The 26,695-nt window shown below is 31.6% G+C and overlaps 6 protein-coding genes and 1 long non-coding RNA gene across 12 annotated transcripts; 3 read left to right on the top strand and 4 right to left on the bottom strand.

Moving 5' to 3' along the window:
- The first annotated feature begins 2,623 nt into the window (after nucleotides 1–2,623).
- LOC125609869 lies at nucleotides 2,624–3,297 on the top strand. The gene is made up of 2 exons (XR_007339961.1): nucleotides 2,624–2,902; nucleotides 2,998–3,297. It is a non-coding gene; the product is annotated as an uncharacterized LOC125609869 (long non-coding RNA).
- A 3,406-nt stretch (nucleotides 3,298–6,703) lies between these two features.
- LOC106377637 (putative UDP-arabinose 4-epimerase 4) lies at nucleotides 6,704–9,853 on the top strand. Of its 4 annotated transcripts, none has more exons than XM_048781444.1 (11): nucleotides 6,704–6,931; nucleotides 7,484–7,665; nucleotides 7,764–7,888; nucleotides 7,977–8,090; nucleotides 8,169–8,276; nucleotides 8,352–8,443; nucleotides 8,550–8,691; nucleotides 8,762–8,856; nucleotides 8,954–9,083; nucleotides 9,170–9,314; nucleotides 9,445–9,853. In XM_048781444.1, the coding sequence occupies exons 2-11, from the start codon at nucleotides 7,605–7,607 to the stop codon at nucleotides 9,669–9,671; spliced, it is 1,239 nt and encodes a 412-aa protein (XP_048637401.1). In that variant the 5' UTR covers nucleotides 6,704–6,931; nucleotides 7,484–7,604; the 3' UTR covers nucleotides 9,672–9,853. The 4 variants fall into 4 exon arrangements, with proteins under 4 accessions (XP_048637401.1, XP_048637403.1, XP_048637402.1 ...); XM_048781446.1 differs by having other exon boundaries at nucleotides 6,711–6,931; nucleotides 7,568–7,665; XM_048781445.1 differs by having other exon boundaries at nucleotides 6,722–6,931; nucleotides 7,468–7,665.
- A 1,052-nt stretch (nucleotides 9,854–10,905) lies between these two features.
- LOC125609868 (probable ribose-5-phosphate isomerase 4, chloroplastic) lies at nucleotides 10,906–12,815 on the bottom strand. Of its 2 annotated transcripts, none has more exons than XM_048781448.1 (9): nucleotides 12,535–12,815; nucleotides 12,273–12,400; nucleotides 12,110–12,179; nucleotides 11,920–12,027; nucleotides 11,736–11,831; nucleotides 11,605–11,661; nucleotides 11,386–11,503; nucleotides 11,247–11,313; nucleotides 10,906–11,165 (listed from the first exon to the last, which is right to left on the bottom strand). In XM_048781448.1, the coding sequence occupies exons 1-9, from the start codon at nucleotides 12,661–12,663 to the stop codon at nucleotides 11,087–11,089; spliced, it is 852 nt and encodes a 283-aa protein (XP_048637405.1). In that variant the 5' UTR covers nucleotides 12,664–12,815; the 3' UTR covers nucleotides 10,906–11,086. The 2 variants fall into 2 exon arrangements, with proteins under 2 accessions (XP_048637405.1, XP_048637406.1); XM_048781449.1 differs by having other exon boundaries at nucleotides 12,273–12,410; nucleotides 12,535–12,774.
- Nucleotides 12,816–16,369: 3,554 nt separating this feature from the next.
- LOC106380321 (beta-galactosidase 3) lies at nucleotides 16,370–17,759 on the bottom strand. Its single transcript, XM_013820092.3, has 2 exons — nucleotides 17,142–17,759; nucleotides 16,370–17,048 (listed from the first exon to the last, which is right to left on the bottom strand). Exons 1-2 carry the CDS (start codon nucleotides 17,490–17,492, stop codon nucleotides 16,935–16,937), a joined length of 465 nt encoding a protein of 154 aa, XP_013675546.2. The 5' UTR covers nucleotides 17,493–17,759; the 3' UTR covers nucleotides 16,370–16,934.
- Nucleotides 17,760–20,204: 2,445 nt separating this feature from the next.
- Nucleotides 20,205–23,990, top strand: LOC106380461 (subtilisin-like protease SBT2.3). Of its 2 annotated transcripts, none has more exons than XM_013820223.3 (10): nucleotides 20,205–20,806; nucleotides 20,918–21,074; nucleotides 21,147–21,550; nucleotides 21,637–21,732; nucleotides 21,807–21,879; nucleotides 21,969–22,251; nucleotides 22,328–22,659; nucleotides 22,731–23,001; nucleotides 23,096–23,377; nucleotides 23,455–23,990. In XM_013820223.3, the coding sequence occupies exons 1-10, from the start codon at nucleotides 20,556–20,558 to the stop codon at nucleotides 23,871–23,873; spliced, it is 2,568 nt and encodes an 855-aa protein (XP_013675677.3). In that variant the 5' UTR covers nucleotides 20,205–20,555; the 3' UTR covers nucleotides 23,874–23,990. The 2 variants fall into 2 exon arrangements, with proteins under 2 accessions (XP_013675677.3, XP_048637398.1); XM_048781441.1 differs by having other exon boundaries at nucleotides 20,207–20,806; nucleotides 20,906–21,074.
- LOC125609867 lies at nucleotides 23,880–24,334 on the bottom strand. The gene has a single exon (XM_048781443.1). It carries the CDS (start codon nucleotides 24,332–24,334, stop codon nucleotides 23,984–23,986), a length of 351 nt encoding a protein of 116 aa, XP_048637400.1. The 3' UTR covers nucleotides 23,880–23,983.
- Nucleotides 24,335–24,780: 446 nt separating this feature from the next.
- On the bottom strand, nucleotides 24,781–26,287 carry LOC106379121 (CASP-like protein 1B1). The gene is made up of 3 exons (XM_013819131.3): nucleotides 26,024–26,287; nucleotides 25,803–25,926; nucleotides 24,781–25,193 (listed from the first exon to the last, which is right to left on the bottom strand). Exons 1-3 carry the CDS (start codon nucleotides 26,233–26,235, stop codon nucleotides 24,930–24,932), a joined length of 600 nt encoding a protein of 199 aa, XP_013674585.2. The 5' UTR covers nucleotides 26,236–26,287; the 3' UTR covers nucleotides 24,781–24,929.
- Nucleotides 26,288–26,695: the final 408 nt, after the last annotated feature.

The raw sequence follows: 26,695 nt of genomic DNA, 5'->3' as shown, positions 1-26,695 counted from the left end.
TGAATATTTAATCGAACACACTCGTTTTAAATGTAGTAATAACATCGGTGATTTCGAACATCGGAGAAAATTATAGATTAAGTTTACAAAAAAAAACGTCATTATAAGCACGAGTCCTTTAACAAAAGAAAAATAATAGTCACGTGTCACCGGCTGTCTTATAAAGAACAACGTGAACTACCATCACAGTCACAAAGCGCAACGTGAATCACCGCACTGGGCACAGCTTGAATCTCATAGTTGTCACCGAGTCCACTTTTTAGCGTGTTGTCATTGGCGGAGGCAAGAAATAAATTTAGGAAGGTCAATCCATAATTAATATACATTATAAGGTCAATTAACAACATTTTATAAGGGTCAATTAGCAATTTTTTGCAATATTTTCCAGCTTTTTACAGAAATATACATGTTATTTTTTTTAAATCAGAAATTCACCAGGGTCAGTTGACCCCCTTGCCAACACACTGGCTCGGCCACTGCGTGTTGTCAATTAATGGCAGAATTAGAAACTTTTTCAACCGGAGTCAAAATTAAAATTACTTGCTTAAAAGTTTGGTTGGAATAACGTAGGCCTCAAACTATACGGGGTTAGTAACAAATTTGTACTGGGTAATGCCATAAGATTTCACAAAAATACTATGGCTAATTAAAATTAAGTGGAGTCAAGTGACCCACATATCTTCCAGTACACCCGCCCCCGTTATCCACGGTGCTGGTTTAAAATATGGGGCGGTCACTGACCCGAGGCCCACTCCACAATTTTTTTGATATTTTTGTTAATATGTATAATTATATTATAATTTAAATTTAGATAATATAATAACAATATGATAATCTGAAATAATTTTGTAAATTTAAATAAAAACGAAACAAAATGTTAGTTAGTTTAATACTAGTCTTAAATTTATGTTGATTTCAAAAAAATATTTTAAAAATTTAATAATTATAATTTTCTAAAAGAACTCCGCCCAAAGACCTTTAATTGTATTGAGCTGACCCTAGTTATCCATAGAATCAAAGTTACTAGAGAGTAGAGATGCCGATCTTGCCATATGTAGGTCTCATGATATATACTCTCCTCTGTTTTTCTTATTTTAGAGTTTTTTATACATATTTTAAAATTTTATTTTACATTCTATTTATACACTAAATACCTTCAATCAAAAAAAAAACCTCTCTCAATCCAGTCGAATGAGTTTTTTCTGTGTGGTGGTGGTTCTGGTTAAATTTGACATCTCTTTTATTAAAACAAATTCATATTTTTCTCACAATTTATTTTTGATAAAAAGTTTAATTTTATACTAATTTATAATTTGTGACATTGGTTAAAAAAAGAAATAGAAAAATCAAAAACAAACTTCAAGTAAAGACCGAATTACATCACAAAAATGAAAAAAACCGATAGACAATTTTTTTTAACAAAACCCGATAAAATATGCACACGATTTAGTAAATCTAGAGATTCTAAGAAAGAAACACAGATTTCGAGCATATAAATATAATCCTCCGACCGCTCATGGCTAATGGGCCACCCACGCCCCCTCATTTTGTCTGTGGGCTTTATCCCACTTTAAGGACAGTGTGTTAATTTTTTAAGTCCCGAAGATTTGTTTACTGGCCCGCAATTACCACATGATATTTCATGTGCTTTGGTCTTACTCACACCGACACGGTATCATGAATCACTTCCTGATGGATCACCCATTCTTTCACTACTCCAGTCCAGCACCATCACATTTAATTATGGAGTTTTAAACGATGTGTGACGGAAAAAGTAAGTTCACTTTAATGACATATATAGCCAAATTAATTATCTTAAATCTTTTTATATATCACAATTCGGGATGTTACAATAAACTATGCATTGTTGCCACAGCTGGGAAAAAACTTGAATTCCCATAGTTATTGGCTTATTGCCAAAATCAATCCCAGCGGAAAACGAGCCACTCCAAGATCTGATGAACGAAGTCCGAACCCTTTTCATCCGCTGACTATGTCTATAGAAGAATTGTTCCATCTTCTTTTGAACCAGCGTTAAAAGAGAAGCATTTTCTTTGCATTCCCACAAGCGGAGTAATATACGTTTAGTACTTAAATCAAAATTAGTAGTCGCGTATGTATGTGAAATTGATAAAGTAAATGCAAAAAATGGGATGAAATAATTTGATCTGACCGCGATGACTAAACACGCTAGATAGTTGGGAAGTAGCTAAAACTAAGCAGCCACACCTATTTAATTATTTAAATCACTTTTAGTGAAATTGTTTGTAGTATTTTTCAAGAAAAGGTTCATACACTTGTTTGACTTTGATTAAACAATATGTTAGTTACTCTAAATTCTAATTAATCGAACTTAGGTTAGGTGAAATTAAAAGAAAACATTCGAATTCTTCTTTTTTTTCGAATGAACATTCGAGTTCTTCGTTTATTTGGTGGAACTATATCTAAACTATTAAAACTAAAGTACAATTTTGAAATAACCCTGATTTTTCCTCAAGAATTACCATCTTATGCCATTGATCATTAATAGCCTTTTGGTCAATTACTGATATAACCAAATTTACGCTTAACCGTTAACACAGAATGATGATAAACCGGATTTCATGGCATCTCTCCTCTCCTCGATGAAAAGTTTGTTCTTTTTTTCTTTCATCGGATTTCATTTCCGATTAATGTTTTGTTCTGTTTTTTTTTGTCTGGTTTCTTTCTCGGAGTTTCTTTTGTTCTTTTGTTCGGTTTGATTGTTCTTTTGTTATGTTTGATAAAAAAAAATCCGATTTGAAACAGAATTCTAAGTCTCTATGCCAATCTATTATGAGCGGTGTTTAATTTAATCAGTCGAAGTTTTTCTTACGAGGGAGTAAAATCACCTTCACTCAAGCTTCCCGTCATCTTGATTACTGTGGGTCATTGGGCCATTTTAATTGTTTAGTTGGGAGTAAAATTCTCTTTAGTAGTGAATATTTACAATGATTTATGTTTAAGGTTTTGGTGTAGATCGATAGAGGATGTTGAAGAAATTTAGAAAGCATGGCCAAGATAACGATATGCGACGATGGTTTCTTCCGTCCGGTGATGAAGTGCGACGGAGAAAAGTCGAAGAGGTGGACCACTAATCACGAGATTCTTGACATGTCGGTCCAAAATTTAAATGGTTTAGTTTATTTCACTTGCAATTTCATTTTGGTCCATTCGGCTTATTTTTAATTTGATTTTGAGCTATTGGGCTCCAATCTATGTACAATATTGCCTTCGTAGGCTTAATCAAAGAAAAAAAAGAGACTACAATTTTGGCCTTCTTCTATAGTGAACATATATAATATAACATTATTAGTACGTTTAATTTCATTAAATGCAAGTATAACCATTTCAAACCAGAACAATCAAATATATTTTCTGTTCAGATAACACATTTTCTCTAATAAAAATATTAATATTTCCGGTCTCATTTAAAAATACTCGGAATCGGTTTTAGGAACGAGTCAGTCTGACCGGTCCGACCAGTCGGGTTTCAAAACACTGCAAATATGTAATATAGAAAATGTATTATATATATTATTTAATATATATAAACTATAACTTTTATGAAAAATATACATCTGCGCGGGCGCGCGGATCAAATGCTAGTTGGGATTGAAACAAGAACAATATCAATATACGATTATAAACCCAACATATCCTTCGTCAAAAAAAAAAAAAAAACCGAACATATCTTTTTTCTTTACCTTTATTATTTAATTAGATTTATTCGCAGTTTTCAATATATTGATTAATTGGTTTTGGATTTAGGGTGAATTGGTGAAATGACCTGTAACCTATGTTACATGGAAACGGAAGCGGGTACGTGGAAGCGGAAGCGTAAGGAAGCGCAGAAGCGAGATTTTTTAAAATATTAGGAAGCGGGTACGTGTTGGAAGCGTATATCCATATTTAAATATATATATATGCAAAAAATTTAAAAAATTAGGACTAAAAATTATATGATTTAAATTTGAAATAAAACATTTATTCATTTATAATAATTTTGAAATGATTTTATATTAAAACTGTAAAAATACACATAAATTATGTTTACAAAAAATATTATATTAATTATTTTTAATACTTCATAAATAATTGACACAATATGTTTCAATATGTGCTATATCTTTAATAAAAAATCTCAATGCATAAAGATAATTTATAGTATTATTTTTGATATTTGTATATTTATAACTCAATATTCATTACTATTATTTTTTTTTTATTTTATATATATTAAAACTATGGTTTTATATTTTATTGATATACATTGTATTTTTTTTTAAAAACGGAAGCGTGATTCCAAAATGGAATCATAAGCTTCCAACAGGTTTTTAAAGAGAATATTTTAGAAACGTTTTGGAAGCGAGATTCCGCAAGCTTCCACGAGGTTCCGATTCCGATTCCGGTTCCGAAGCGGGAAGCAGACGTCCAATGAAGCTTCCGTGCAACGTAGCCTGTAACATGTAACAATATGTTTGTTAGGTGTAACGTATCGTATTGGCTACGCTGGAACTGATACAAACATTTTTTTTTTTTGGTAAAAGACTGACAGACTTTTAAAAAATACATGTTATTTTTCATTATTCTATTTGGAATTATGTTACTTTTTGTAACTTAATTATGTTAACGTTTTGATCAAAATATACAACACACAAGAATATCTTATGTTTAAAAACATAAGATTATCTTTCTTATAGTGTTTTCTATAGTTTTTCTTCTTAATTGTACCTAACAACTGTTTCTATTTTTAAAATAAATTAATATTCTCTCCGTTTCATATTAAGAGTCGGTTTAGAGAAAAACATTTGTTATAAAATAAGTGTCGTTTTTGGTTTTCAATGCAAAATTTATTAACTTTATTATGTTATTTGTTTTTCTATTGGTTGAAATATGGTTATGTGTATATGTAATTGTGTTTTTATATAGAAAACATGTAAAATTAATTATTTTTTTTAATTCGTGTGCACAAGTCTAAAATGACACTTAATATGAAACAGATGGAGTTAGATTCTAAAAGTTGAAATCTTAGGAGCTTTCGGGTAAAATTTTGTTTTCGTATTTGTGAAATAAAAATCCAAATAGTGTCATGTTTTCAAGTCAACGAAAATATTTCAAAATCCGCTCAATCCTTCCATGTCTTAAGCACACAGTATTGGTACAATGGATTTGATCTAAGCAAATGCTCTATCTATATAAAGAGATAAATATTAAAAGCCATAAAAAGGAGATATCCAATTTTTCTAAAAGTATAAAATGTAATTTTAAAAGGAGATAATATCAAAATTGATTTCCATAAACTAAAATACCGAATATATCTTATATATTAAAACAGAAGTCACAACCTTGATTCATGTGTGATTTTTTTAAAAATGGACCTAATGGACCTATTCATAGAAATTCATACTATATTTTAATTCAGGCTAATAATAAATATAATTTTTAAAATATTTTAATCATAGTATCTTTTGATATCTTTTCATTTTAAATATAAATATATTTATTTTAAAATTCTAACAAATCTGTTTAAAAAGATTTTTACAAGATCTTCATTTTCGAAATTATATTTAAATATTTTCACTAATTTCAAAATTAGTTTAAAATATTATTATACATTAATATATTCAATTATATAAAATGAAAAATAAAAAAAATCTATAACATTTTAGTTATTATATAATCATAATCAATCATATTAAATTAAAATTATTATATTGAGCTAAATATAATAAAATTGTATTAAATTTATATATTTATATATTTTATTTTCGTAATTATAAAATATTTATGTTCAAAAATAAAATCTAATATGTTGGTAAGATTGGTTAACATTATCAAACTATATAATACATGTATTTCTTTAAAGTTAATAATATAAAATCTTTGTAACTACTTTAATCATAATATATTTTCATTTTAAATATAATATATATTTATATATTATATTTTAAAAATTCTAATAAATCTGTGTACTATTTAAACAATAACTTAATGTATTTTAAGTTATCGTTTAGAAATAAAAATAAATAAATTATAGTCATGATCACGTTAAAATATAATTATTATACTAAAATAAATATGATAAAATTATATTCAATTGATAAATTTATAAATTTTATTTTCATAAATATAAACTATTTATTTAAAATATAATATGATGATAGAACGGCTTAAAATTAACAAACTATATAATACATGTCTAAAAATTAATATATCTTACACTTTTATATATACAATAATAAATTATCTAAAATGAATAAGCATAAAAATATTGGTAAAAAGAAATCCAGTTTTGAAATACGGGTCAGAATTTAGCATAAATTAAATACAAAATATTTTTTAAATATATTTTCTCATGAATATATTTATTTGCTTAATAACTAAATGCAAATACAATAAGATAAATATATAATAATAAGTGGTAAATACATAAGATTTAAATAATTAATTAATTATAATATGTAAATTATAAAATTATTGTATTTGAAATAGTTATATAAATATTTAAGTATATGATTAACATTAAAAATATATACCACTTATGTTCTTTTTTTTTTTTGTAACATACCACTTATGTTCTAAAACAATAATTTATGTATAGAAAAGTGAAAACAAACACCCGTGCGGTTGCACGGATCAAAATCTAGTTAATATTATTTTAAAAACACATAACCGACGTGATAAAGAAAGAGAGTCGCGGCTAGGTCGTAGTCGTGCTCTCGTTTTGCAATTCACGTTTCCTTCTTCTTTGTCTCCTTCAATCCTCATACTCTCTCTGCTTCTCTTTCTCACTCTTACGTTTTGTATCTTCACGGGGTTCTCTCACACTCTGTTAATAAACATCGAGCGTTTTGCATTCTCAACATCTTTAAACGCATTTCTCTGTTTCTCGTCTTCTCACAATTATCAGGTGAACAAATCTCTGTTTTTCTCTTTATATTCTCTGAAGAAAATTAGATGTTTATAATCTGTTTCGTCTCTGGTAATCAACATTACGAATTAAGATCATCATAAGGTTTTTCTTTCACTCTGTTTATCTAGATTGGAATCAGATCACAATACATTTCTCCAGAAAATGATCGGAGTTTTAGTCAATTTTGATGACTTGTTCTTACAATTTATGAACTCTTTGTTGTGTCCTCTGTTCTGCTCCTTTTTATGTGCAACCTTTTGTACTTAACAACAAATATTCTTATTGTATTCATTTCATTTTTTTTTGTGCACTTTCATATTGTTTTTAATGAATATAAGTTATATAGATGAACATAACAACAAATATTCTTATTGTATTCATTTCATATGAAAATTTCATAAATCACAAAATTTTCTTCTCTGTTTCATCTGCTCCAGGTTCCACTTCCAACATATTTTTTTTCCTTGCATATAATAAATGTTTACAGAATTTGGTAGCTTTGACATGCTTTTGTTTGTAATCAATTTTTATAGTTCCTTTGTTTTGCAGCAATCTCCAGCAACATGAACTCCATGGTTGCTAACTACTGATTGTTGTGAGTGTTTGTTTTATTTTATTGGGTTTGGTCTGAAGTCTCTATTTGAGAAACAGAACATTTTGAAGTCTTCCAATGACGAGTTTGTCTGGAGTCAGAAGTCAACGAAAAAACTCAAGACCTCTGTCTCCAGGAGGTAGAGAGATTATTACTACTCCCAACACTATTTGAGATCATATCATATTATCTGAGAAAGATAAGTTTTGGATTCTCATTTTCTTTTAAAAAATGCAGATATGGATTACATAGAACCCAAAACAAAGAGCAATCTTATGGGAAAGCTTCTCTTACTAGCTTCACTTATAATCTTAGCCTTTATTGTGATCAATAAAGCTTCAAGTTTCACATCCCCAAGCGTGGTATCTCCCATTAACTCAATACTCATAAACCTTAAAACGTTTTACATTTTGTTAATGTTTTATGCGGTTTTGTTCCCTTTGCTTTCAGTTCTCTCGAAGAGAGGAAGGAGTGACTCATGTGTTAGTCACTGGTGGAGCTGGCTATATCGGTTCACATGCGGCTTTAAGGTTGCTTAAAGATAAATACCGCGTAACCATTGTGGTAACTAAAATTCCTTTTCTCTTTACAGTAGTTAAATGTCCTTTTTGATGACACTTCAACTTTGATATCTCTCAACAGGACAATCTTTCCCGTGGGAACCTTGGTGCGGTTAAGGTTTTACAGCGACTGTTCCCACAAACTGGAAGACTTCAATTCATTTATTCTGATTTAGGAGATCCCGCAGCTGTATGGTGTTTGTTAACCTTTGAAGCATAGAAGTTTAGGTTCTATTTTTTTCTTAACCGATCGTTACAATTTCAGGTGGAGAAAATATTCTCAGAGAATGCCTTTGACGCTGTGATGCATTTTGCTGCCGTAGCTTATGTTGGAGAAAGCACTCTTTATCCTCTTAAGTATACTCTTCATTCTTCTATAATACAATTTTAAACATTTCTGCCAAAATTTATTTTTTTATTTTTATTTTTTTGAATTTATTTTTGATCTCATTGTTTGTTGTAGATATTACCATAACATTACATCAAACACATTAGGAGTTCTTGAAGCTATGGCTAGACATAAAGTGAAGAAACTGATATATTCTAGTACTTGTGCTACTTATGGAGAGCCTGAAAAAATGCCGATTACTGAAGATACCCCGCAGGTAAAATTAAGATCATTAATTCATTACAAATTCATTTGTCTCATTTTTCTAATGAAAATATTTGATTTAGGTTCCGATTAATCCTTACGGGAAAGCTAAAAAGATGGCAGAGGACATGATCTTGGATTTCTCTAAGAACTCTGACATGGCTGTCATGATCTTGAGGTTAGGTTCATTGAGCATTTTCTTTAGCCTTTTTTTTTTGTTACTCTATGATCAGTGAAACAATTATGCAAATGTTTATGAATCTCTGAACTTGCAGATACTTCAATGTGATTGGTTCAGATCCGGGAGGTAGATTAGGAGAAGCTCCAAGACCCGAGCTTCGTGAGCAAGGACGTATCTCCGGTGCTTGTTTTGATGCCGCTCGCGGTTTCATTCCCGGACTGCAAGTAAGAAACAACATGTGGTTTTCAAGATGCATAATGTTTTATAATTTATTATTCGGAAAATCCTTTACATGATATGGTTTTTAAAGGTGAAAGGAACAGACTACAAAACATCAGACGGGACTTGCATTAGAGACTATATAGATGTTACTGACCTCGTGGATGCTCACGTAAAGGCTCTTGAGAAAGCTCAGCCTCATAAAGTCGGTATCTACAACGTTGGAACCGGTAAAGGTACTTTAACATTATCATTGTAAAACAAAACAAAAAAAATATCTATTTCTAAGTGCCTCCTTTCATGTAATTATGGTAACATTATCATTAGCATGAATTGTTTTTTTTTTTGTTTTGTTTGGTTAAACAGGAAGATCAGTTAAGGAATTTGTGGAGGCGTGTAAGAAGGCGACAGGAGTTGAGATTAAAGTAGATTTACTGCCCCGACGGCCAGGAGATTACGCAGAGGTTTATAGTGATCCAACAAAGATTTTGAGAGATTTGAATTGGACTGCTCGATTCACTAATCTTCAGGGTAGTCTTCAAGTTGCTTGGAGGTGGCAAAAGATTCATCCTCATGGATATGCTTCTTATTAAAAACAGAGGAAACCAAAAATACCTTTGAAATTTGTTATTGTTTTTCATTTTCATTTGATGAATTTACATATTGTTTTGAGGGCTTCTATAGCTTATGTGGAGAAAATATATTGTGACTGGTTGTGTACTTACTAGTGAAACTGTGGAACATTCAGATGGATAAAAAAGTTGATCTTCTTCTCTATCTTCTTCATGTCTTCCTTCTTTGTCCACAATTGGTTCTACCTTGTTTTCATGAGCTTCCGCGGAGAAGATGTACGTAGAGACTTTCTCACTCACATTCAAAGGAATTTCAAAGAAAGGGAATCATACCTTTCATTGATGAAGAGATCAATAGAGGATGATCCATTGGTCATCAGCTCTTACAAGCAATTAGAGGATCTAAGATTATCGCATCTAATCGAATGTAAGAGCTCAGTATCATTCTCTCTATTGATTTCATTATCAATGAAAGTATGACTCCTTTTCTTTGAACTTTTTATGAGTGTGACTTAAAAAGACTCTGCGCACATCTTCTAGAGGAAGCTCGTGAAGACAGGATGGATACAGTTGTGAGACAAAGAAGAAGGAAGTCATGAAGAAGAAAATACAGAAACATATTAACTTTTTGTTGTTCTTATGGAATCTAAATTTTCTATAAACCACCAAACAAGTTGTATCCAAAAGAGTGAATAAGCTCTTTGTAGGAGCAACCGTCTTAGTTTGATGGAAAGATGAACAAGATCACAACGCCTTTATAAAGAGATATGTGGAGGAAGACTTAACAAAGAAGCTTTCTACGTGTTGATACTAGCAAGAGAGGAGACGGCTTCGTGGAAATTTCATAGAAACTTCATTGGCAATGAATCATTGCACTAACTCATTGCCCCTCCTTTAATGTATTGTAGGCTCCACCATTCATTGATTTTTCTTGGAACCTTTCTTACCTTATCTCAAGATATACTTTAACCATGTTAAATATCAATTTAAGTTGTATAATTCAACACCTTACACGTGTAGAGAGAGAGAGAGAGGCTCACTTTGCCACTAAACTAGCTTCTGCTGTTTCTTCCTTCAACAGCCTTTGGTAGTGAACCCTGATATGGTGTTACCATACACATCTTATCAAGATTGTTTACTCATGCCAAAAGCTAAATATAACAGAAGGTTCCATATTATCAATGATTGTTTTCTTTTTTAAACTCTTTGGTCAGTTATAAATTTGAGCCTTATCTTGTCACTGGAGCTCTGAGAATGAAGCTACTGATATAATAATAATATAGTTATAAAAGTTGCATTATTTCTCTATTGACTTAGTATACAATGTGTAGAACAGTTCCCTCAGTGGTTTTGAATGGCAATCCTAATAAGCCGTTTTACTCCAACCTCTCACTGTCCTATGGAATCAACAACTTCTGCAAAGTCTCCCCATGGTTTCATACACCATCTTCCACTGCACTAGTCTGCAAGGTAACAGTTCTTACTTCTGTCTCTCCGGCGATCACCACCGTGCATCTGTAATTCCAAAAGGGAGGACTCAGGGCAGATTATATACACCAACTTAGAGGTGGATTTGATTCTTTTGGAAAAACTAACCTCGTTTTGATAACAAGTCCATGGTCCACAACCCCATCAATATTGTCTAGGCTTTTAGCAACGTTAGCTGCATAATATCGCATTAATCAACCCATATCAAACAGCAATAGAGAACATTGTAAAGTTCCAAAGCTATTACCGAGGCTTGGAATAGGAGTTGTGAAGATAACATCAAGAATGTTGTGACCATCACTGGTGACAATAGGAAAGTCTCCTCCAAGAGGGCCTGCATCTCCCACTGAAGCTCTTCTCCACACCTTTTCCACATATGCACAAACCAAAATACAAATCAATCAAATGAGGATCAATAGAACCAAAACCCTGAGAAAACATTTGCACAAGAGCCAGACTCATATACCTCTGCATCTCCTAAATACAAGTCATCTATCTCCTCAGCTATAGCTAACCAATTAAGCTGCAATCAAAACTTCAAACAATCATTTCCGGATTAAAAGAAAAAAAAAAAATTTCAAACAGAAGTTTTCTTACAGATTGAACTAAGACAGGGATAGATCCTTCAAGTCCAGACTTGTATTGTTCTTCCTTTACCATGAAGACTGCCTCATCAGCTGCTTTCACAATAGACTGCATTGTGAATCTCTCTCTTTGTAAGCCAAAAGCTAAGCAATGACAAAAAAAAAAGACTGTAACTTTTAAACGAAACCTCACTCACCTTTTGCCGCAGAATATAGTCATCTTCTTGTGTTGTTCTTCTCCTCCCTACAACTGAGACAAGCGTACCCTCTTCTACAGCATCAGCATCATGGAATGCAAAATCAATCTACATAGATGAAGAGTCACACTGCAAACATTACATCCCAAAGCTGAATGATAGGCCAAACCGGTTTAAAAAATACGGCTACCTGAAAATCATCCCGGAAATGTTTCAATGGGACTCCATACTTTGCAGCTTCGCTCGCACTTCGAGCAGACCTGAACAAGAGTCATCACAGAAAAAACTTGTAGCAGCAGCAGCAGCAGATGGAATGAAACATGATCCAAGAATCAAAGCAAAAGGACTCTCACATTGGTACACCAACAACATCTTGAACAGAACCAGAACGAAGTTGGTGACCCAAATAACGAATAGCCAAGTCTGAAGCTTCTCCAGAGCCTAAACCAACAACCATCCCACTCTTCACATAACTATCCACCTGAAACAAACTTTGTATCTATTCAAGTTTCGATCTTTCTTTGGTTTTATGAAGGCAAATACAATTTGAATAGATAAAATCACTAAAACTAGTTATAGATTACCAGAGAATCTTGTCTAAGTAATAACACTTACGGTGTGGTGAGCAGCTCGGAGAAGAGGAGAGGGCTCCCGAGAAAGAGTGGCGCTTACTCTGAAGCTACGACGGCGCGTGAAAACGGCGGATGAGAGTGAAAATAGAGTGGATGCTGCTGCAACTAACATTTTTTTCTTAAACGATTTATGTAACCGAGTAGTCACGACGACTCGGTGGGTTTTGCCGCTCTTATCTCCTTCAGTTTCGTGTGTGTGGCATACCCAATTGATTTAACTTTTATTGACCCAGTGACGCTCATCCTAGAAGCGAGACTGAAAAACACCAAAACCAAAATAAAATCGGTTTTAGTATTTATCAGATAGAACCAAACCGAACCGAACCGAACCAAAACATTTAAAAGTTAGAATTATTTTTGTGTCAGTTACCCACATTCTTTGGCTGGACAAAAAGTTGTTTCCAGGAAGAAGTCTATCTATGGAAAAATAAAATACTTCTAGTTCTAGCTATCATGGAGAATCATATCCATTAAATCTAAACAGTCCGGCTCAACACCGGATAATAAGAGACTTTATTAGAGCTTGAGCTCAAGAAGATGATTAAGAGCGATCCAAAAGTGTAAAGCGTATATTATCTTGTGTCGTATACAATGTATTTACATGTATTTATACTACCCGGTTTATATCACATAACCACCGGTTCAATCTAATTGACTCATAACCGACTTTATACTCTAATAGACTTGCATCTCTCTTAAACACGATGCTGTTCAGAGCAAACATTTAATCTCAGCATATAGGATCCATAGACACTTCTGCTACAGTCTAATGTTTGAGCACCTGATCTTTAAAATTCTACCCTAAACCACTAACTATACCGTTATCAATCCATGAGACAGAGATTCAGGCCTCCAAGGGGGTGTTGACTCTGAAGTTGTGGAAGGAGGATCATCCAAACCTCCAAAAGTTGAGATTTCTTAAACTATGCAATATCTTGCTATCCCCCTTGAAATATATTTTGTTAACGAAAATAACTTCAATTAGAATTCTAAACTAATATTGTTATATGTATAAATGAGTAGGATTGTTAGTTTATCAACTCTGAACCAAATCTATATTACAAGTGTCGTAAATCTCCGACCGTTGACATGCACCAAAAGATTCCAAGTCTCTAACAAACACAACACATAACCCCCTCGAGCTCATGTCACACATACCCAATTTATACTCAGAAACGAAGAATTTTTTTTAACAATTAAAAGACACGGGAGGTTCAATGTTTACTCATAATTTTGCACGTACTTGATGTATGGACGAATTCAATGGTGAGTTATCCAAAAGACGTTTATTAAATAGATGGAAAGACGAATACAAAGAGTTTAAGCAGAGATCTTATGAAAACATGGGTTTCCCGCAAAAACAGAGTAAATAGAGGAAACTCTAATCTTGTGCCGAAAAATTGTGAATACCTTTTCTTTGTCTTCAGCCAATCTTCTTTCATTTTCTCCAAGTCGGCAAAACTTTAGACCACCCTTTGGATTAAAGTAAGCCGAACTCGATTACTTGATGGCCTCTGTCAAGAGATGAAATCCATCTCCAACATTCAAAAAAATCTTATTCTGACATCATTACTTGGTATTCTGCTGTTCTATTATTGTCTTTAGTACTTTTTATCCTTTTGAGAGAACAATGCTTCAAATGATTTGGTTAGAAGATCTAAATTCTCAGAGAACTCTTGCTAGGAGAAACCTTCACATCATCAGTGATAAATGCGGCGATCCTTTATAGTTGAGAGAAGCTGCACACTTGTTTATCCAAGACAATTCTGTACAATTACAAAACCGGCCTTGGGTAAGCTCATAAAGCATCGATTTTTGGCGCTAGCGTTTATAAAAATTGAAAGGTGCCAAACAACCAATAGCCCTTCTTATTGCATGTTTAAGAACTCTATTGTTCTTCAGTTCAAGGGTTCAAATCCAGCTTTCGTTTTTCCCTTATATCTTCCTTTTTACAATAATAACAAATGTGATTGTACTTTGATAATGATATGATTGCTTTCTGAGATAATAGAAACAGTTTCTTTTGATTATATTTATAATAAAAATTATAAAAATATTACATAAAAACCTCATTATTTACTTCTAACAGAACAAATTTGGCCTACCGAATATTTGTTTGACTGAGGAATTGATGCATTCCCAATGCCATATAAGTTTTATGTTTACTTTTTTTTTTTTTTGGTAACTGTTCTAATCTCTTTTAGAAATTTAGAAATGTAAACAAACATAAATTATTATTAAATATTCTATTGTTAAGCTAGTCTATCAAACTTGCATAGTCTATCTAGTGTGCAAGTGTTTAGAATAATTTCTATTCATGTGGAGGATTGTTGGAGCCAAATTTTACAAGCCCATTTCAGTGAATAAATTTTGGATTAATGTGAAGACAAATGTGAAAATATGTATTTTGGACTCAAATGAAAAATTTCTTATTAAACCATGGCGAAGAGTAAAAAGTATATATATGATATTCTATTAAAAGTTTTGAAATCTTGCGGAGACACTATGGAAAATGAGGGAGAGGGCCATTAGGCAAACCTCACATGCACACGCGCCAACGCCGAGCCTGACTTGGTCTTGGGTCTTGATGAATATGGCCATGTGGCTCACAAAAAATGTTATTTGTGGAGCAATTCATGTCAAACTTTTGCATAATATCGTAGGTAAATTTTACTAAATTTTGTCTATAATATCTTGATAAATCCAAATCTTTAAGATTGCGTCAAAATAAATTTGGAATACTTTCAGATAATATCAGAAATTTTTTGTTACCCGCTACTTGAGAAAAAAAAAAGAAGATTCACGAATATTACTTTTCTCTTTTTGTTTATACGTATCTTGGAGATCAAATATATCTTCTCATATAAATATATATCCCCTATATATTATTTGAGAAGCATTGCAACATTTTTTTGTATCCATGTATCATCACTAGAATGGTTCTTAGAATCCTTAGAGAAATAGGTTGGTCCATCTAAATATATAATAAACTTTTTATTAAACCATAATAAATACATTATTAATGTACTTCATTATTTCCTTATATAAAATTACGGAATTGTCTAATGTGGCTAAAGTATATATGACAATTAATAATTTTGAATAATAAAGATTTGATAAAAATAAGTGTGTATTATAATATATATTTGTTTAATTTAAAGCTATTAAAATAAATTAAACAATCATAGTAACCATATAATAAAAATTAAAAAAATTATATATTTATATATATATTATATTTTAAATTTTTAAAAACGAGTATAAATTACTAAAACTGTTATAAGTTTCAAATTCAAATTTTGGGATCTATGATTTAAAATTTTTGTTATGACATGATACAAATAATTAAAAAATAATATAAGTTGAAAGTCTCATTTAATAAGTATCAAAAATAAAAGATATATAAATATATGTATCATTTTAAATTAAACTATATGCCATATAAAAATACATATATATCTTAATTTTGAAATTTACTTTGAACATTTTTTTAATAAAAAATTTGAAAAAATATTGATAACTTAATTTTTTTTAATATTATAAATGGCTTAAACCATTAATCCCACAATGAAAATTTTATTATCACTAATTTAGACTTTTTGCTATAAAAGATACAAATGACAAAAAAGAGAGCAAAAAATATCATCTAATAAATATTAATATTAAAATATATCATATATATGTTACTATCATTTAAATTTAATTATATATCTTATCAAATAGAAAAAATATTTTTTCAATTTATAAAATTTATTTATATGTTCGCACCAATTTAATTATATAAGTAGTAGATAATGACTTTTTAATTATTCAATATATATTTATTATTTTATAATAGGTTATAAACATATAATATATAAAATAATTTATATATATAATGTCCATTCCGCACAAGGAGCGGATCTTAACCTAGTTTACATCTATTTTTATACGTACGTTAGATAAAAGTTTCAAACTCTTTAGTTTTTTTTAACGTAAGTCTCGAGAGTATAGCCTAGAAATAAGTTTGAAGATTCTATTTAGGGTATTGCAAAATAGTTTTAAAGCATTTGTATTATGGAATTCAAAAATCGCACATAATTGTCACATATTAGATCCAATTTATCGAGTTAAATAAATATATATAATCTTGACTTTGTTTGTTCTTTCGTTTATTTCCTAATGATTTTCAAACGTTTACCTCTATATTATCGTTTTCAACCGTCTTGTTTCATGGTTTTGAATCAGAAATTTTGTGGTCCTACACATCAACCTTTGTTACAAAATAACCAAAAAAAAAAAAATTCTGAAACGTTCCTTTAATAATCAACAAGAACTTGATCAATATAACGAAACAAACCAAAATTATTTTTAAAATCCTTAATTAAGGAGAAACTTAAAAACCTAAGCTTTTGTGCAAGTATATTCAATAGTGAGCGTAATATCTTTTTTGCAGTGACTCGGACCAAACATCTCGTCCGAATTGTTAAGCTCACACTTGAGTTTTCCAAGACAATTCTGCACAAAAATACTTAACAATAAGATTCATTGAGATATTTATTATTCACTAATCCCCAACATATTGTCAATATTTATTGATTTTTCGCTAACCTTTTCGACCACCCTCAAGGCAGCTGGTGCACCGCAATTGCCATGTCTATTATCTTTACAACCACCGATAGGATTTCCATAATCAGCGAAATTGATTTTTGTAATAATGTCTTTAGGTGATTCATCACAAAAAAGATACAGCTTTGGAATTTCAGCACCTATACTTATACAACTAGTATATTCTTTGCCATGTTGTTTGGAATTAGAGAGAAAACGTTTCCAGTTACTGTCGGTTCGGTTGCCTCCTACATCATCAGAAATGTCTATATTTGAAGCTAAATCAAACACAAGTGAATAAAATAGAACTAGAAGTAAAATGTAGCCTCGATAACGGCAATCTGAAGCATACATTTTTTTGTCCTCGTAATCAAAGGTAACAAGAATGTATTAACTACTTATGGACGCAGTTATATAGTCTTTTTAACTTGGATTAGTTAAGGTTTTGAGAGGCAAATTCGTATGTAGATGTGGCCACGCAAATTTCTCTAAATTTGTATTTCTATTTCTCAATAACGTTCATGGTTTTCGGAAGGGAGTTGTTTCTGACTTTTCCACCATTGCTTATTAATAGATTTGTGTTTCCAGTAAAAAGAAAAGATAATATTTATAACTTTTACACTATCCATATTAAATTAAAATACGCATATAATTTACTCATCAAATCCCTATTGTTTTAACTTTAAATTTTTATGCTTATAGTTTTTTTTAATTTTTAAGAATATAACTAGACAAATTATTCAGAAATTTTGATTCAATTCATTATCTTTTTGTTTCGAACCGAAAAATCTGGATATCCATTACTCTACGAAGCAAATCAAATACAAAAATGCAATATCCATAAAAAAAAAAACAAATCACAAATATCAATATTTATAGAAACGAATATCCAATTTGATCTCTTATATGCATATATATATATATACATATATTTAAATATTATTTATAAGTTATATATTGTAGTTTATATAAATGTTACAATATTTTTGTTTTTAAAAAAAATTATTTTAAGAATTTTATTTTTCATTTATTATTTTTTTAAAAATGTCATTTAATACTAATTAACAGTATCTTTATATATTTATCAACTATCTTCATATACTTTTACATACACATACAAGTGCACATTAACGTGAGCACATTATAACTAAATATTTACCACAACTAAAATATCTAATTTTTTTGAAAGTTAAAATATTTTTTTCTTAATACTTCTTTCACTATCGACCAAATTGTAGTAAAATTATTTGTCTTAATAATTTTTTTTTAACTATTATCCGTTTAGAAACTATAATATGAAACCATTGCTTCGACATCACGATTATCTAAGATTCATAACATGAAAACAAACAAATAATAGTAACTTTTGATTATCACAGGAAAAAAATAACCAAAAACATCAAATATTTTAACCGAATAAACCAAATAAATATTGATTTAAAATGATAGTTATATTTTAGGAGATTAAAAACAAAAAAATAATTTAAAACCGAAGCTATATCCAGATTAAACAGATTAATGTCTCCTTATTAAAAAAATAACGAAACTAATAATCACATTTCGCCCAAGACGCGGATTATTACCTAGTTCTTACAATACACTTACAAACATAAAAAATGACTAATCCACAAATTCACCCCAAGTATGATACTTTTAACTTTTTGGTGACTAACTACAACAAGAACTATTACTCACATCAACAAGCAAAATTTTGAATCAACAAAACAATAAACATTATCATAAACTTTAGAAAGAATCTATATTATTTAAAACACATTAGCTTACGAAAACTTCATCAAAATATGAAATAACAAAGTAACACCCAAGTTATCACTATCAGCTTTTTGTATGAAACATCCTACCGTCTTTTGATCGAATATTATGTAAAGGTATTTTTAAAAGAATGTTGTTAAAGACACCTAGTGTACGTATCTAATAATCTTTAGTTATAATGTTTAAAACAATAATCTTCAAAATTTTCATTTGTCTGAAATAGAAAAACTTCATATTTTTTTTTAAATATGTTACGATTGGATATTATTTTGATTCGATATATGTATATATTTTTTTAAAATATATATTTATCGAATATTATGAAACATCCTACGGTCTTTTGATCGAATATTATGTAAAGGTATTTAAAAAAGAATGTTGTTAAAGACACCTAGTGTATCTAATAATCTTTAGTTATAATGTTTAAAACAATAATCTTTAATTTTCATTTGTCTAAAATAGAAAAACTTCATATTGTTTTTTTTAATATATTACGATTGGATATTATTTTGATTCGATAAATGTATATATTTTTATATCATTTTTTATTTTATAAAAGCTTCGTATTGTTTTAAAAAATATTTTGATTGGATATTATATTTTGCTATATGAACTTGATGACACTCATTGTCTTCACATTTGGCAGCAAATAAACAATAATTGCATTTATATTTTTTTAACAAAAAAAAACATCATAAATTTTGATGTAGTAAGAAAATAGAGATAGATCCTAAAATAGTTTTAATTTAAGAAAACAACTAATCATTATTTTATTTATATCTTTATGTAATAACTAATCATTTTTAAATTGATAGAGCGTATATATTATATAAGACTTTTGTCAAAATTATTGTTTCACTAATTTATACTATATTTTTAATTTATCTATCTAAAATGTTAACTAGTTCATTGTATATTAATTTATAGAGTTTTCTTTGTAATAACAATAAATATATAAATTTTACGTTTTACAAAATGAATTTTTTTCTTTGAAAATGGGATCAAACGGTAAACTGGTAGAAGTACAAAAACATATTTAAGACTTTTGGTTTGTGTAAATAAACCGCTAGAAGTGAAAAACAAAGACAAAACGAAAGAAATCAAACGGTAAACTGAATGATCAACCGTAAAAAAACATTGAATAATTAAAAGAAAACAAAAACAAAAAGGAGAGTCCTTTTATTTCGATCGCACTTATGAGTCTTGTCATCTGCTTTAAACATGTGGGAACCAAGTACGTGGTATCCACTCAAACTGGCTCACAATTACTCCAGAATCCAAGAAAAAAGGTTTCATGTTAGCTTCAACATTTTACCAAAAAAAAAAAAAGTTTCATATTCTCGTGTGATTATTCACTTCTACCTGCATCTCTCTAATGGTACATAGATAATATATATAAATACGCACTCTTCTTTCACCGACCTCCGACACGAAAAGGCAGGTCCTTTTTGTGTGTTTCTGTCAATTCCACTACTTCACCATGAATGTTATAATGGGTTCTTCTTCTTCTTTTGCAGCTTTCTTTATTTATCTATGTTTCTTGGTGGGGTTTGAGTTGTTTCATGACTCATTCATTCTCTGTACAAAACCTAGTGGTGGCCAGCCCTGTTGTTTCCACTTTCTTGATTTAGAAGGAACAAAAAAATGGCTAGAGTTATGTTGGTGAACTTTGGGTTTTTATTACTAGTGATGATCTGTTTTGGGTTTCTGTCAAACACTTTGGGACAACAACAAGACGATGATGGTGATGACGATACTGCTGTTTACATTGTCACACTTAAACAGCCTCCTTTTGTTCATCTATTTGAGGAAGAAGACCTTAAACAGATTAGACATAGACACCAAAGTCCTAAGCATGGCCACACTTCTAAATTCAAACCAAAGTTACAACCAAGGTACAGAAAAAAATATTTATTTTTTAAATTGTCCTTAGATTCTCTGTATGTAGTAGCTTTAGTTAAACCATCTTTGTATTAATTTGAATTTCTAAATAGAAACATTTCCAGGAAACGTCATGGGAGGGGGAGGCCAAAAAGACCACCATCTATTGCTCAAACTCATGATTCTTTCTTGAGAAAGACATTGAAAGGAGAGAAATATATAAAACTCTATAGCTACAATTATCTAATCAATGGATTTGCTGTGTTCGTTAGCTCACAACAGGTAATATATGTAGTTCTTGATCATTGTATAATAAGGACTTATCTGACATTGATTTTCATTTGATTCTTGAAGGCTGAGAAGCTTTCAATGAGAAGAGAAGTAGCAAACATAGTGTTGGACTTCTCTGTTAGGACAGCAACAACATATACTCCACAGTTTATGGGTTTACCAGAAGGAGCATGGGTCAAAGAAGGTGGATTTGAGACTGCTGGAGAAGGAATAGTTATCGGATTTATAGATACTGGAATCGATCCGAATCATCCTAGTTTCAGTGACAAAGACATTAACTCTCAGCATTCATATCCAACCCCTAAGCATTTCTCAGGTGTTTGTGAAATCACACCAGATTTTCCATCAGGGTCTTGCAATAAAAAGCTGGTTGGAGCTAGGCATTTCGCGCAATCGGCTATAACTAGAGGAACCTTTAACTCCTCTGAAGATTATGCTTCTCCATTCGATGGAGATGGTCATGGAACGTAAGTGTGACTACTGAATGTGTTGAGTATATTATAGAAAACAGAGTTTTGTAGCTTAAAATTTGTTACTGTTGATATATATGCAGACACACAGCTTCGATTGCTGCTGGTAACCATGGAGTTCCAGTGATAGTTTCTAACCATAGCTTTGGAAATGCTAGTGGAATCGCTCCTCGTGCGCAGTAAGTAAACAAACAAAACAAAACCAGGATCAATGGTTAAATATATACAAACTAACTAAAACTCTTATATCCAGTATTTCTGTTTACAAGGCATTGTACAAGAGTTTTGGAGGCTTTGCTGCAGATGTTGTTGCAGCTATAGATCAGGTTTACAATAGAACAAACTAAATATAACTGAATGTTTCACATTTTCTTCCAAACATAAGGTTTTTGAAAAGTGAGTATGAATTTTTCAGGCAGCTCAAGATGGAGTAGATATACTAAGTTTATCGATTACACCGAACCGAAAACCTCCTGGTGTTGCCACTTTCTTCAACCCTATAGACATGGCCATACTTTCCGCTGTGAAAACCGGAATATTTGTAGTCCAAGCTGCAGGAAACACCGGTCCATCGCCCAAGAGCATGTCATCTTTTAGTCCTTGGATTTTCACAGTTGGTGCTTCTTCTCATGATAGAGTTTACTCCAACTCCATAACCCTAGGCAACAATGTAACTATTCCAGGCGTAGGATTCTCAAGTAAGTCATTATTTCATAACCGGCATGATCGAAAAATATGGATTTATAAATTGTTTGATTTGTTTCTTTTATATAGGTCCTACTGATGATGGAAAGATGTACAAGATGGTCTCAGCTTTTCATGCCTTGAACAATACTACTTCTGTAGATACAGACATGTACCTAGGTGAATGTCAAGATTATGAAAATTACAATCAAGAGCTTGTCTCGGGGAATCTCTTGATGTGTAGCTATTCTGTTCGTTTCGTTCTTGGGCTTTCGACTATAAAGCAAGCTTTAGATGTTGCCAAGAATCTATCAGCAGTTGGTGTTGTGTTCTATATGGACCCGTATGTTCTTGGTTTTCAGTTCAATCCAACGCCAATGGATATGCCTGGAATCATAATTCCATCTGCAGAAGATTCAAAGGTATATAAGATCATCATAACCAAAGTTTTTTTTAAAAATGAACTAACGATATGTTTTTTTTTTTTTTGCAGATTTTACTTAAATACTATAACTCTTCTATTGAGAGAGATGCAACCACCAAAGACGTTGTTGAATTTGGAGCAGTTGCAGCCATTGAAGGCGGTTTAAACGCTAACTTCAGTAACAAAGCTCCTATGGTTATGTATTACTCAGCAAGAGGACCTGATCCAGAAGACAACTCTTTTAACGACGCTGACATATTGAAACCTAACCTCGTAGCTCCTGGAAACTCTATTTGGGGTGCTTGGAGCTCCGGTTCCATTGATTCAACCGAGTTTGAAGGTAAACATTATTATTACAAAAGTGATGACAGAGGGTTCTTTCTGTAAAGTCACTGACATTTGGATTAAAATGTGTTCTGTTTATTCTGTTTTAGGTGAGAAATTTGCAATGATGTCCGGTACAAGCATGGCTGCTCCTCATGTAGCTGGTGTGGCTGCACTAATCAAACAAACCTACCCGAACTTTAGTCCTTCGGCAATAGCATCTGCACTTTCAACAACCGCTCTTCTTAATGATAACAAAGGAGGTCCCATAATGGCTCAGCGTACTTATGCCAATCCTGATCAAAGCCTAATTAATGCAACACCGTTTGATATGGGAAGCGGTTTCGTGAACGCCACGGCAGCTTTAGACCCTGGTTTAATATTTGATACTAGTAAGTTTATATTTAAAAATTGGATTACACAACTAAACTTTTTCTTTTATCAATTCATCAAAATGTATTATTTGTAGGTTTTGAAGACTATATGTCATTTCTTTGTGGAATCAATGGCTCAGATTCAGTGGTGTTTAACTACACTGGGATTGATTGTTCTTCTAACAACAGCTCAAGAATTAGCGGTTTTGATCTCAACTTGCCATCAATCACAGTATCAACCCTTAATGGCAAGCAAGTTTTCAAAAGATGGGTGAGAAACATAGCTGGAAATGAGACGTACAATGTTGGTTGGAGTCCTCCTTATGGTGTTTCAATGAAGGTATCTCCAGCTCAGTTCTCTATAGGAACGGGGGAAACTCAAATACTAAGCATAACCCTCGAGCCGACAAAGAACAGTTCAAGTTCTAGTTTCGGAAGAATAGGTTTGTTTGGAAAGGCAGGACACGTTGTTAATATTCCTGTATCTGTCATAGCTAAAATCGTTTTGAGCTGATTGATAGATATATAATATTTTCTTTCTCTTACCATTCAATTGTTAAAGATACAATTTTATTTTATTTTAATGAAAATGTAAAACCATAGAAATGTTTCCAACAACAATTTTCATGCGTTTCGTCCAGCTTTGTTAAGTTTGCTTGGGGAAGAAGGTAGCTTCTCTGATTCCTCTTGAGCTCCAGATGGGTTTGTTGGAACGTTAGGGTTGACCATTGTGAAAGGTGGGTACTTGGGGAAAGGCCAGCCCATTACTGGAAACTTGTGGCTGAAGAATCCAGCAATCATGGACTTTGCATGGTCGATCATTCCCATTGGAGATGAGTCATCGATCATGGTTTGTGGTGATGCTGGTTCTGACTGCGGTTTTGGGACACGGAGTGAGAGTGCAGGTTGAGAATTGAGGAAGAAGACGACGAGGAGGAGTAAACAGAAAGAAGAAACCTTTGTGATTTTTGACATTGTTGCTTTGTGTTTGCTTTTGTGATATTTGTGTGTGTGTGTTTATGGGCTTTATGGGGGTTTATTTATAAGTGGCGATTTAGAGTTTGGAGAATAGAAAACAGTTGGTGTTTTTAACGTTGGGTTTCTACTTCTCACCTAAACAAAGCAGTTTTCGAATTAAAGCTTTCATGTTTTGAGCATGATCGTGAGAGATGAGTTATGGGTTTCACTATTCAGATTTGTTAGTCCACAAGAATCAAGCAGTTAACAAAGGTATCAACATCGTAGAGATTTATGATTAAAATTCACAGTCAGAAATGTATGTTATTTGTAACTGTATTATACTACTAGTAGTGTAGTAAAGTACAATAAGGTATACAAACATGTGCGAACCATGTAGTATATGGATGATGATGTTGAGTACAGTCGCTAAATCAAATCAGATTATAGTCGGGTCCATCACATTTAACAAAAAAAAGAAAAAAAGTTTACTAATAGAGTAACAGACAAGGCAACTGCATAGATGCTTATACAAAACTCAAGAAAGCAAACAAGTAAGAAACAGGGGGAAGATACACGTGTGTGTGTGTGTGATTTTGAAGAGGCGATGTTTTCAAGGGACGACGGAGGTAGATGCTGCGGTGGTGGAGATGGAGCATTTATTAGGCTGAACGAGACGAGAGATGGAAACGGCGGAGATAATGAGCATAAGTACCACGCCGGCGAAGGCTGCGATTAGTGCTCCGGCGCCGTGATCGCAGTAAGTGGCGAATCTGTCACAGATTTTGTCCCATCTTGCGTGTTTGTTCCCGTTCTTCCCCACCTCCGCCATGAACCCCGCCGCGTTTGCTGCCGCCGATAGCAGAGTCACATTCAGCTGTTTTTAAGTTTTTTTTTCATAAGCCAAGAAGAAGCCAAGTCAGTAAAAAAATCTGAAAATTCAATTTTTCAAAACTAATATTTGACAAAAAAATGTCCATATTATTTAAAATTTCATGAAATCCACATGATCTATAAAAAAATGTGAAAATATTTATAATCTTGATTTTAAAAAAGTAAAAAAAAAACATTAATACATCTACTAGTCCACCTTCTCCAAGTAGTTGGTCTAGTAGTTAACAACTAAGGACTTTTGAGAAAAATTAATATATTCATATGAGTGTATATATGTATTTTGAACAAAAAAAAGTGTAGATTTATATATGCAAAAAAAATAGAATTATAGGACTTTTTACTAAAAATGATAATATTTTGGTTTTGAAAACAAATTTATCAACATAATTTTTAAAAAATTATGCTGTATGAGATTTTTGATAAATTTAATTATGATATATATAAGAAAAAATTTAGTTAAAAGTATATGTATGTCTAATTAATATTAAAAAAATTTCTATATTTTTCACAAAATGAAAATAAAAAACACTGATATGAGGCTCTAGACCATCACACTACTTAGACCACATAGCAAAGCTGGCACTGTGTTTACCATGTCGAGAATAGCGATGGAGAGGAGACGAAAACCAGTGAGTTCCGTCTTTCCTCCAAATAGCTGAAGAGCAATCATCAGCAAGTTGTGGAAGCTAACCATTGCATTAGCCACTACAAAATATCTTTTCTCCCAACAACAAAACCATCAAAACATGATTAGCCTAAAAAATTAACATTTTGGAATCTCAAAATTCTAATTCTAAAGTAATAAAAGCTTACACAAAAGCTGGAGTGTGTTGGAACTTAGCAGTGAAGGTAGCTTTGATCGGAGTATTTCCAACGTTGCCCACAACAAAAGTCTTCGTCTCTTTGTTCAATCCCATTACAATTGCTGCTGATAACGTAGCCAAGAAGGCAAGTACTCTTAGCCCTAAGAGTATTTTGCTGCTCTTACCGCTCGTAGCAGCTAACACGAGCTTTGCAACCGCCATTTTTTTGGAGATTAAGGTGGTAAATTAAATTTGTGTTGTGTTATAATGTGTAGAGAGTGTTGCCTATATATTAGTGTTTGGTCTTTTGTCTGACCATCTAACTTTGGAGGGTTTATTTTAGGTTCTGGTTGTTGTGAAGATTTCAGTGAAAAGAACTCTAGATTTGATTTTTCTTCTTTATGTATTGTTTCTTCTGTGGCAAGTTAACTTTTTCTTCGGATAATCTCATCTACCCAAATCTTAAACAAGTATTGACTTCTTGACTTTTCATATGTTTCTTTGATTTATATAAAAATAATAAACAAAATTATTATATTGTGTTTGTATTTATCATAGTGTATCGATTTTAAAATGAACCAATAGCTTTTATCCATTTCAAGCTATTTTCTAAACTGAACATCATAAACTGGAATATCACAAGAATAAAAGTTTATGCACTGAACCATTTTGTGACGTTGGA

The sequence above is a fragment of the Brassica napus genome, chromosome A6 (genome assembly GCF_020379485.1).
Source record: "Brassica napus cultivar Da-Ae chromosome A6, Da-Ae, whole genome shotgun sequence".
In the NCBI taxonomy this organism is placed as follows: Eukaryota; Viridiplantae; Streptophyta; class Magnoliopsida; order Brassicales; family Brassicaceae; genus Brassica; species Brassica napus.
Note: the sequence above shows the minus strand (reverse complement) of the source record. Positions and strands in the feature narration are given on the sequence as shown.